The following is a 12710-nucleotide window of genomic DNA, read 5'->3' as shown; positions in this document are numbered from 1 at the left end:
TGAAAATTAGAATGCAGAAATTTGAGTAGTCACAACATAAAAAACGAAACTGCTTCTCTACGTTTATCGTAGTGCAGTGAACTGAGAATAGTAACTCTATAAACAGCGTTTCAATGGTTTCATATATTCGATATAACGATAAGTGATAAGATATTATCATAAAGCATATTTGGACTCTACAAAGAATGTGATTCAAATGTAGATGTAGAATGTAGAGCTTATATTTAGTACATAATTCTGGTAATTGTTGATTTTCGAGCGAATTATGAAAACTGTATGGAATTACACCTGTTATGCGTACAAACAGTGATTTTTCGAAAAGGTGTTTTTTTTCAAAATGGCTCAAATGTTTTCGAACAAAAAATGTTTGTTCGTATATTGAGCATACGTATTACATTGTGTAGAATGCGTAACAGCGAAAAAGTCGATTTTATTCATTTTGTCGTTTACGTCTCCTATACAAACATGGGCAGACCAGATGTATCAGTTGCATACGCACTACATACATACAGTGATACACATTCGTTTAGCCGCACTCGAAAAAAAAATTGAAACACTTACAAAACATCTAGGAATGTTCTTTTTATCGGGATACTTATATGTTGTAGTGATAGTATATTTAAGTCACTTTTATTGAAAGGACGTGCGTCACAATCACACACATCGGTGGGTATAAATATTCAAACGTCGTTTTTTCCCGAGACATACGTTTAGCCGCAGGGCATAAAAATCGAGTTTTCGCATAATCACCAAGTCTGAGAATGTTCAATTTGCAAGATAAATATTAGGTGTGCAACGTAAGAAGTTGGTCAGATTAGTGATTTACGTAGAATTTAGAGGAATGGCGAAAGGTATTCTATTGACGGAAGAGGAGCGGAAAATAATAAAGATATTCAGTGAACAAAAGTTTTCTAATCGCTCGATCGTAACAAAAATTGGTCTATCTGAGGAAGTGGTACGGAATTTCTTTAAATGGTGCCAAAAATACGGGATATAACGACCAACAAATGGGAACACCAAAGTTACTTAACGTCTTAATAGTCGAATAAGACACGAAGCAACCAGGAAACGATGTCCTGGTCATACATTAAGGCAGAATCGGTTGTTCCAGTAACGAACAGGGATATTGCGCGCATCTTGAATGAGTCACCAAACATCATGTGGAAGAAACCTAAAGGGAAGCCGAAACTGACCGCCACCCATAAGCAGAACCGTCTCATTTTCGCCCGGCAATACATGGAATGGAAACTAGAATGGAGAAATGTTGTATTTTCCGGCGAAAAAAGTTCAATTTGGATGGTTCGGACTGTTACAGTTGCTATTGGTACAATTTAAGTCAACGGCATGTCGTGAGATCGAAGCGAAACTTTGGGGGCGGAAGTTTGACAGTGTGGGGAGCCGTTTCATATCACAGCAAGCTTCTCATTTGTTTCATTTTCACCCGAATGAACTCCGAAAAGTATCTAGTTTTAGAAAGTTTTGATTGGCCATATTGAGATTAACGCTACCGAGGATGTCGTTTTTTCAGCATAATCCTGCATAGATCCACGTTTCCAAGCAATCGAAGGCATGGTTGGCCGAGAAGGACATTTCGCTTCTTGAATGACCTGTTGGCAGTCGATTGCAGTCCCATAGAGAACCTATGGAGAATCTTGGCCGAGATGGTCTATGCAAACGGATGACAATTTGACAACATTTCCAGTCTCAAGGCAGTAAATCAGGAATGTTCGGCTATAATCAATATGGCAACACTTCAAAAGCTGTCTGACTCGATGCCAAATCGAGTTTTCAAAGTGATCCGAAATAGAGGTGGACATACTAAATATTAGCTACCGATTGGACTCGAAATTTGCCGCACAAATTTTCTTTTATTGAAATTTTAGGATGTGGCTAAACGAATGTCCACCCTGATTCCACATATTTGAATTACTTAGAAAACAAAAAGTTAATTTATACTTTTTTTTTAAATGAATTCGATGGAAATAAACAATAATCGTCTTTTATGAGCAAAACTGTACAAAGAATTGACTTATTTTTAAAAATATTGAGGAAAAATAGGGTGCGGCTAAACGAATGTCTACCACTGTATTCGTCGACTCAATCGAACGAAAAAATCAACGCAGACGAACACGACTTTCCCAGAAGCTCACCAGACTTGACAGAGGAACATTAGACGGTTGAAATGTCAGGAGCGAAACTTGGGCGACTTGTCGGAACGGATCATGACAAGTGTTGCCACACGTACAGATTTATCTAGAAAGGTACAGATTTTCTCGTTATTTTTGGTACAGATTCTGTACCAAAAATTTTCGTTAAAATTACAAATTAATAGATTGTTTTCCGCGTGTGAAATGTCTTACATTTGAACATAGCAACACTAAGATACATGACGACTTTTACGCCACAGTATCGCTCTGTGCTGCTGATCATAAAAGCATCAACAATGCAATAATTGATCAGTTTCATAAGAATGGAATTCCTTACAAGAATCGTCTGAAAGGATTCGAGTCGAACGATGCGACCGAGATGATAGGGGTTTCAAATTCCGTAATGTGCTTGATAAAAACAGATTGCCCAGATCTAGTAGTGGGCTGAAAAATTTCAGGATTTTTAATGAAAACAATCGTTTTTTGGGCAAAACCGTATTTATTTCTCAACATAGTTTCCTTCGAGGGTAATACACTTGGTATAGCGAGTTTCCAACATTTCGATTCCTTTCTGCAGTACGAAACGTCTAAGTGTTCGAAATATGTTTCAACTTTAATCTGCAGACTGTCTAGTGGACTCAGGAGTGTGATGATGGATACACGTTTTATTAATTATCACAAAACATCGAAAGAAGCCCACTCAACAACGCCAAACCGACTGTTAAGTCATGAACGTGCCGCTGTTTTTGGTTGACGGTCAGCAAACGCGGCACCCGTCGCGCGGATAGCTTTTTCATGTCCAAAATGTCGTGTAAAATGTAATATATGTTTTGAAATGCCTATGGCCTTAGCTAACTCGCGTAACTTCATTTTACGATTGTTCAAGACGAGTCGATGCACTTGTTTTACGATTTCTGGATTCGTAGCCTCTTCTGGCATTCCAGAGAGAGGTGCATCTGCGGTACTAGTGCGGCACATTTTAAATTCACTAAACCATCGATTAACTGTTGTTCTCGAAGGAGCAGAAGTGGAATAACATTTCATGATTGTTGAGGAGTTTTTCCAATCAAAAAACAATGTTTGATCATAATACGATATCCCCCTTTTCCATTTTTTATACGAATGCTCAGGTAGTAACACTTAAAGAACTGTAGTTTGTGAACAAATGAACAAAATGTCATGAAACTTCACACATAAGCTAGTGACAGAGGAACCTCTCGAAATGAATCTTGTTCATTTTTAGTGGCGCTATCCGCTGAAAAATCTCGAGTCTTTTCAGCCCATGTAGGGTAACATTTGGATTGATGAATGAAAGTTATCTTTTCTCGATATTGATATGTAGCGTGATGTCCTGCTTTTCCATGTTCGATCTCAGGTGAAAACAGACAAAAGTCTGCGTCGTACATGGATTGATAAGTGTAAAATAAATAAAGAGCATTGTGTGTCTTCTTCTTACTAAAGCACAGTTAATCTGAAGATCGAAAGTCCGCTCATACTGTCTATTTTGCTTTGTAAGGATTGAAAATATCTAAAAAAAACTATCGATAGGTTTAGAGAACATATTGAGATCACAAACTGAAAAACTAAACATCGAGGAAGTTGTGCAATTTTGTCATTTCTTCATGGATTTGTGTACACCGGAAAGTAGTTTACTTAACACGAACTAGAAAACCTAGTTCTACTTCTTGTTAGCATTACTGTCTACACAAATAAGGTAGTTGACCAGGTTTGGAATTATGGCAATCAGACAAACTGTATGTAGCAGAATTGAAAATTTATTGTTTGAACACAACATTCCATTCGCGATTGTTGATAAGCTGCCTAATGTGCTTAAAACGCTCGACCCCAATTCTATTTTTTTACCAATGATAAGATTACTCCGAATGAGTACCGATTTTTTTTATTAATTCCGCGTGATTATCCCATTAACGGATAATCGGATAATCCCAGACTCCCCCAGACTGAATTCATTTTTCTCTCCCATGTATCTTATATGAATGTATCACCATAAATAGAATACCAGGTATATTACATCGTCTGTGTGACACACACATTCTCCAATACAAAGAAGTTTATTTTTAAAACACTGTACAACTTGTACTTGAAATTATGTTTTGTTTTTTTCTTTGCCTACATGTAATGGTAGGAAAAAAGCGGGGAGTAATACACCTGGTATTCTATTTACGTTGTGCATGTATCGATGTTTGAGTTCACGGTGGGTAAACAATGGAGTACGACAACTGCGCGAGTACTTCGCAGAACGCGCGAACCAAAACATGGCGCTCTCAGCGGAGCTTTCTTCAGCAATAGAAGTCGGCACGAGAGCCATACAGGACGGGATAATGCCAACAAGGAACTGCAGGCGGTACGTCCGGCATCAAGACGTTGATAACATTTACAGGATGTGCCCGGGGAAAATATAGAACACATTCTAGCAGGATGCCCGTTTTGACCAGTGCAGCCTACACGAACAAATATTATGGTTTAAGACAAGGGCGACCGAAAAGTCGTAGTGTCAATGATGGGGCACATTTGAATGCGAGTTTTTCAATAACATCTGGAGCGTTTTAGGTGATGATGATGTTTTCCCATATCATAGAAATCTAGAGCACTCAACAAATTAGTGGAAAAGCTGGATGCAGGACCGATCAAAGTTTTTGGGTTTGATCGGCTTTGTTGCAAATTAAATCGTAGGTTAAGGGATTAGAACAATAAACCAATGATTTTTTTAAATGCAATTTTGTTCGTGAACTACCTCCAAAATGACAACCAAAGCCCCTTTTTTAACACATCTCAAAAAACCCACTGCAGAAATTTGTATGAATTCCGAAACGTGAATTCAACTAAGAATGAACTTCATCAGATGTCTGCTCTCACATCCTCAACAAAAACTCGCGTGGGTATTGAATTATTGAATTGAAAGTATTATCTCTTCTTCAGCCGTGGAAGCGGTATGGATACCATAAATAAGAAGATCGCCTGAATAAGTATATTGATTTCAGGAAGAATTTATTGAATAATAGGATATATTTGTAATGTAATGTATTGTAATTGGTCGTTGCATTTTTCTTATCGCACGAAAAGGTTTCCGAACAAACTAGGCGTTTAAATCAGGAACAGAATATGACTTGGAAAGAATCGGCGCTATTAAATGGTTTTCATTTTAATCATGGAATATGCCATCTCTGTGAACATGAAGTAAACGTGTTTGACTTTAATACTACAACCTTTGGAAACGATCTCTTCAAATGAACCATTAAATGATCGCACAGTTTTTAGGTATTTTATGACTCCGCGAAATTAATCGTTGTGCTATAACTGTGGTAGTATATCGCTTTCTGAAGCACCAACTACGAATAATTTATTCATGTCGAGTATGTGACAAGAACGAATTTCGGAAACAACCTTGAATACATCCGTTAGACAGGAGTTCTTGATATTTATCTAACGTTTAAAGCGTATACATTTCAAGCTATGTTAAGGTATTCTTAGGGATTTTTGTTGCCACACAGGTCAAATTGGAGTCCGCTTGCTAGCGAACAATTCTGAGTTCAAAACACGGTCCAAAACTCATGCAGCCTCTCTCTATAAACACGCGCTCTGCTGCTTGTGACAAGAAACACCGGGCTATTTATAATATTAATAATCAAATAGTGGATCCTTCAGCTATCCTGCAGTTCGGTACAGCTGAATAGTGGATCAAAAGGAATACTCCCACATCCTCAAACTTTCCTTCCAAGCCATCTTACAAATTTTGAAAACTAACGGAACTTATCGTATTATTTGTTTTTTTTTTCGTTCAAGACACTAATACATACCTCGCCGGAGAATCGGAGAAGGGACCGCCGAAGCTTGGATAGAGGTTTTCGACCGACGTCAGGTTCAGTCCGAGTGCCGTCAGGTCCTGGCCCATCGCTAACGTCACCAGGTTTGGATCGGATTCGGCGGCGCGGATGAACGTTAACAGACCAACCATACCGAACTGGTTATTGACCATACTAGCAGGAATATTCGTGACCATTCCTGAAAACAGAACCATCAGTAACATACAACGAGGAAATTTTCTTAGTTAATATACCATTAGGTGATGTGTGTACGCCTCGTTTCATAGCTCCTTTGTCCGTGTTCCCGTTCGCACTGCCCGCGTCACTCTGCAAGTCCATTCCCATGCCGGCAGCACCCCCGATCGGACCGACCGATTTACTTAGACTATCGGCACCATGATGATCTGAATGATGATGATGATGAACGCCTTGCAGACCTTGACTCGCCGCCAGCTGGGCATTCTCCGTGTTCTGGGTACCGGGCAGCGCCGGGAAGTCTTCGCTCGACATCGTAAACTCCGTTTGCTCCGACGTTGGCTGTTTTACCATACCAACTGGAAAGATTGGGGAATGAACGGAATGGAATGCTAAGCGGAATGAAAGACGATTGTAGTAGGTTTACTTGTAACAACTAACAGGGGTGTGGTGTGTTGAAAGTCATTTTCAAATTTTTATACTATATAGGATCGTATAACGGTTATAAATATGAAAGTCGGAACGCTCCCCCTCCCACCATCATCTGGCACGGCTTTCACATGTGGAGTTGGTCATTTTTTGGCGTAGTGGTTCAAGACACGAAAGAACATACACGCATGCCTTGACGATTTCTCGGTTTGTCTTAACATGGTAATTAATATAACAATTGATTTTCAGTTCAGGAAAAGGAACCGTCTGGCTCATTACAGTTATTTCGGGAGGAGTGCTCATAGAGAATCGGACTGTACTATTTCTATGGACATGGAGTCATCTTCTCCTTCCTAAATGACACTAATGTTTCTAGAGTAACTTTGCCATCGCAATGTAGTATTACTTGCGTCATTTTTACTGGTACTTTGTTGAGATTTGTATGCCAAATAACACGCCTTGAATGCATTCTGAGTGGCAAGCTCTAGAATACGCGTGGCTACAGTGCAAGTCGGAAGAAATTTATTTGACGAAAAAATTCCCCGGCATGTTAGGCGTGATTCTAACCTCTCGACCACTGAAGCACCCGGGAGTCATCTGCCCAACGCTTATCAACGCCGCCCACAAGAAAAACTCACTAAAATCCTATTCTGACGTCCATCACCGTTAACCAACAGACTCGTGGGCCGGTACAAAGCGGACTCAATGGAAGCCTTTACTGCCACGGATCAGATATTTAGAATCCACGATTTTTACACACATGCCGTAAGTACAAAGTGTTCACGCATCACATTTTCATCGACTTGAATGCAGTGTATGACACAGTAGATCTAGAACAGCTAAGGTCTGTTCCATTTTGAATTTGACTCACAAAATTTACAATTTCTCCATGAGGAAATGAAGTACAAAATCGTTAAAAATATATTCTTGTGGGTTTTTAATCAAGCTTTAAGGGAAAAATATAAGAAAAAATATTCCTCTTTTCTGGTGAACTTTCTAACTTTTCGCTGAATATCTGTAATCGTTTTCTGCACAGTGATTTTGTTAACTGAATCTGACATCTTTTTCCACAACTTTTCCATGTCAGATGATGTTTTGATTGTTTAGTCACGCTTGACAGTCGTCCTAAATTTTTCGATGGGACGAAACTTTGGACAATTTGGTGAATTCATGTTATTTTATCCGGAGAATCCCCCTTATGTATAGTAAAGTATAATTTTTGACCCGGGATTTGTCCGAAATTCATTTTTACATATGAGGGGCTTAGAATGCAAGGGGTGTAAGTGACTTGATCGATTTTTCTTCATCAACTTTTTCTTCAGTTAATAACTCAACTGCAAAAACGTTCCAATTTCAGTTTGCTATAGAATCCGATAGATGAGGTTCTGACCTATCTTCCGCATTGTCAAATACAGCTGGGAATGTATTTGCAGCTAAGTTATGACCAAAAGAGAAAGTCGATGTAGAGAAATCGATCAAATCACTTACACCCCTTTCATTCTAAGCCCCTCATATGTTTTATCATCCATCAAAATACATCAGTTGTACTCAATGTGCTGGAAAAAAAGGTAATGAAGATGGTAGAGTTTTGAGCAACATAGCATGCGCTGCCATAACTATTTCTCAAATAGTGACGTCAGTCGTTGTGTTTATCTTCGATTGCCCACCGCATCCATGTGAAAATGCTATTTTCAGGAAGTAATTTATCAATTAAAAGCGTACATTGTTTTAGAGTTCCCGCTGGATATGAGGCTAATGCGAAAGCGTGCAGTGAATACTTGTCACGTCGAAAAAGTTGAAGTTGATTAAAAAATTAAGTAAAAAGTAAATTAAAACAGTTGTTAAAGCCATAGATCGTTCTGTGGAAAGGAATAAGGAATAATGGGGAATTCCGGAAACGACGAGGAGGAATATTCCACGGAACCTGCTGTAGCAATTCGGGCAATCCACGTTGTCAGTAATTACGGTCGAAGATAAATAGTCGCTGTTGTTTTTTAGGCCTATCAGAGAGGATTTCTAAATCGATCAACTTGCAGCGATCAGGGGATAGCTGGGAAGATTGATTGGATCATTTCATGGGAGCTGATGCAAGGCAAACCGCATGAATTTCTTCTGAATTCGCTCGATCGCAAGGATATGCGTAACCTGGAACTGAGTCCAAACCGGGGAGGCATATTCCAAAATACTGCGAACGAACGACCAGTACAGCGTCTTGAGGCAATATACGTCGGTGAAACCAGAAGCATGCCGACGACTATGTATGCTCTAGCGGTTACGATACTTATATGTTCGTTGAATTTAAGCTTAGAATCGATAGTAACTCCAAGATCGCAAATTGAATTAACACGTTCCAGAGGATCCAGTCCCATGTGATAGTGATGACTAATAACATTTTTGCAGCGTGTGAAGGATATTGTTTTTCACTTTTTGCTGTTTACGCGCATGTCGTTGTCATCGTACCAGATTAGCAGTCGATTTATATCCTCCTGTAATGCAGCACAATCGTTGACGGATGCGATCACCCGGAAAAATTTCAAATCATCGGCGAAAGCAAGTTTTGATGGAGAAAGCAGCTCACACAGTCATTTACATACATAATAAATATTAGTGGGCCCAAAACAAAGAACAGAAAATCGATATTCATGATAGTTGTCGTTGTTATCCGAGTATTAGTATTAGTCACATCATATGTTCTTTTTTGCTAGTGAAAATTTGAAAACCAGTAAAACCAGATCTTTATATGGAGAATGAAAAAAACAGCTGACTTCAAATTAAATTTCATTCAATATGAAACAAAACCAACTGAACATTTAAGACTAACAAACAATAAGTGTATGGACATTCAGTTTGGGTTTCGATCTTTCTCTCATTTTTTCCAGCTCCCGAAAAAGCCCGTCCGGATTCGACGAATATGAAGTTGCCCTACCCCTAGGTTGTTGTGAAGTAAACTGAGATATTTTCCGTTATTTTTCTTCGGAAATCGAACTCAAATTATATAGCCTCTATTAATGGACACCATGAAGACATATCTAATCATGAACTAGTTGAATGGTCCAGCAATATCAGAAGCGATATCCAAAAAAGAATCTGATTTATCCAGATTTAATTTATCATCAGTATTCAGAAGAATCGCTACTAAAGAGTTCCAGTCCAACAAGATGAGATGGATTCAATGTCCTAGAAAAAAGGTAATGAAGATGGTCGAGTTTCGAGTGACATAAAGGGTGTGTCACATCAAATTGCATCACGGAAAAAACGCTGTAGAAATTCGCCCAGTAGACCGATCCTTTTGAAAATTTTAGACAGTAAAATAAAAACTATTAAACAACTTTTGGCATTTTCTTTTTATTCATACTTCGAGCCCAAGCCCGTATGCTCGCACCTTCCTCTTTACCCCGTCCATAAGGTTCTGTACAACGTCAGGTTGTAGTTTTTTTTTTGGACAGAAGTCCATTTTCTCTTGAAGTCCGCCTCCGATTTGACAACTTTTGGGTTTTTCCGGAGGGCCTGCTTCATAATCGCCCAATATTTCTCTATTGGGCGAAGCTCCGGCGCGTTGGGCGGGTTCATTTTCTTTGGCACGAAGGTGACCCCGTTGGCTTCGTACCACTCCAACACGTCCTTTGAATAGTGGCATGAAGCGAGATCCGGCCAGAAGATGGTCGGGCCCTCGTGCTGCTTCAATAGTGGTAGTAAGCGCTTCTGTAGGCACTCCTTAAGGTAAACCTGCCCGTTTACCGTGCCGGTCATCACGAAGGGGGCGCTCCGCTTTCCGCAAGAGCAGATCGCTTGCCACACCATGTACTTTTTGGCAAACTTGGATAGTTTCTGCTTGCGAATCTCCTCCGGAACGCTGAATTTGTCCTCTGCGGAGAAGAACAACAGGCCCGGCAGCTGACGAAAGTTCGCTTTGACGTAGGTTTCGTCGTCCATTACCAGGCAATGTGGCTTCGTCAGCATTTTGGTGTACAGCTTCCGGGCTCGCGTCTTCCCCACCATGTTTTGCCTTTCGTCGCGGTTAGGAGCCTTCTGAACCTTGTATGTACGCAGGCCCTCCCGCTGCTTGGTCCGCTGGACGAATGAACTTGACAAATTCAGCTTATTGGCGACATCCCGGACCGAACTTCTCGGATCACGTCTAAACTGCTTAACTACGCGCTTGTGATCTTTTTCACTGACGGAGCATCCATTTTTGCCGTTCTTCACCTTCCGGTCGATGGTTAGGTTCTCGAAGTATCGTTTTAGTACTCTGCTGACCGTGGATTGGACGATTCCCAGCATCTTACCGATGTCCCGATGTGACAACTCCGGATTCTCGAAATGAGTGCACAGGATTAATTCACGACGCTCTTTTTCGTTCGACGACATTTTTCCAAATTTACGAAAAATTGACAGTGAAGCATGGCCAACGTGATCTATACACTCTTATCTTATTATAAGCGAAAGCTGAAGATATAATTCCTAAAAATTAAATTTCTACAGCGTTTTTCCGTGATGCAACTTGATGTGACACACCCTTTAGCACATAGTGACGTCAGTCGTTGTGTTTATCTTTGATTGCCCATCGCATCCATGTGAAAATGCTTTTTTCAGGAAGTAATTTATCAATTAAAAATGTACATTTTTGTAGAGCTCCCGCTGAATATGAGGCTAATGTGATAGCATGGAGTGAATATTTGTGAAATCACGTCGAAAAAGACAGATAATAGTGATATTTCCATGTGCCATTTTCACTCCCTTACGTTCATAGAAACAAACGAAGCTTCATTATTCTACCGTTATGAAGTTGATGTTTCGAAGGCTCTCAGTGTCGGTGTGTATGTTGTGAGATAATAATCACCAATTAATCAAAATTTCACCGAAAATGTTACTGCTTTCGAGAACTAAGCATACGACTGCTCCCTGGACCTTTTTACCACATAAATAATCGAAATAAGCCACGATATAATTGTCATCTGTTAAAAAACAACCTGTGGAATGATTTCATGAGAATTTTGGCTCAAATTATCATGCTATCGTGAGTACTTTCAACATTGTTTTGTTTTTCCCATATACATTCCATTCCTCTATATCAGGGTTTCTCAAAGTGGTAGATATCGACCCCCTGGGGTCGATTTCGGTCTCCCAGGGGTCGACATGAACGAAAAATGATTTTGGGGGTCAACGAGGTCTGAAAATCGACCCCTGTTGAATATTACAAGTCCTTGTTTTAAGCTTTCAAGATACAGTTTAAGTTGCGTTACGTGATCCAACATGATTTTTAGAAGAAAGTATTATTGTTATAATTGAAGAATGAAGAACTTAACAAATAGATGAACGCGCATAAGATGAAAAATTTAACAAGTGCATTTGGTATTTGCGTTCTGAAATTTGTTGGAACTTGAATACACTCATTTACTAATTTAATTCAAGAGATTACATTAGTAGAAATACAAAAAAAAAATCACCAGGTTCATCTTATAACATTGATTTAAAAAAAAATCACTACCGTGCGATTTTTTTTTTTTTCAAAAAATGATTGCCTGCTCCATTATTTGTGAGTAATTTGTATTAACATATTTACAATTAAATTAATGTTGATATACTTTTACATCTATATATTTTGTTTTATTTTTAAGACAAAATTATCTCAAGTTAACTCGATTATCCCACGGTTGTCAGACTTCCAGACATTGATAAAGTATCCAGATATCCAGACCGTTCTTTGTCTAGTCCAGACGTTCCGCACTGTGCCCAGATTTTTCCAGATTAAAAAAAATCTGCAATCACATTTGACTTTATTGAGTTGGTTTGGAAAACTAGTTTGCGCTAGAAACAATTATTCAAAATAGCATCACTAATTTCACCGAAAGGATTGGGAGCCCAGAGCACTTATTTGGTTGATGCTGGTTTCTACAAAATATGTAGTAAAGACATAAATTGTCTTGGAGGATTGACGGATTTCTTGAAGCATACTGCGACTTAGAAGTACAAAAGCGACCGCTGTGATCACGAGTATTCTCGGAGATGGTCAACACTAGGAGCCCATTAGTCATTTGCAAAGCAATCCGTTCAGTTTAATTGCCGACGAATCGACGAATCTGTCGAAGAAATAGTCACTAGCCTTGAGTTAGCA

The 12710-nt window shown here is 39.3% G+C and overlaps 1 protein-coding gene across 6 annotated transcripts in view; it reads right to left on the bottom strand.

Annotated features, from left to right (window-relative positions):
* The window catches only part of LOC129777831 (regulator of gene activity), a 59913-nt gene that overhangs the window by 1790 nt on the left and 45413 nt on the right, over nt 1-12710 (bottom strand). For 4 of the 6 annotated variants that reach the window (XM_055784351.1, XM_055784349.1, XM_055784352.1 and 1 more), the window contains exons 5-6: nt 6226-6558; nt 5966-6170 (exon numbers count right to left, since the gene is read on the bottom strand). In XM_055784351.1, the coding sequence (XP_055640326.1) occupies nt 5966-6170; nt 6226-6558 (538 nt within the window). The remainder of the gene's footprint in view (nt 1-5965; nt 6171-6225; nt 6559-12710) is intronic. The other 2 variants (XM_055784353.1, XM_055784354.1) reach the window with 1 other exon arrangement.

This window comes from Toxorhynchites rutilus, chromosome 3, assembly GCF_029784135.1.
Source record: "Toxorhynchites rutilus septentrionalis strain SRP chromosome 3, ASM2978413v1, whole genome shotgun sequence".
Classification (NCBI taxonomy): domain Eukaryota; kingdom Metazoa; phylum Arthropoda; class Insecta; order Diptera; family Culicidae; genus Toxorhynchites; species Toxorhynchites rutilus.
This window is presented reverse-complemented; position numbering and strand designations above follow the sequence as displayed.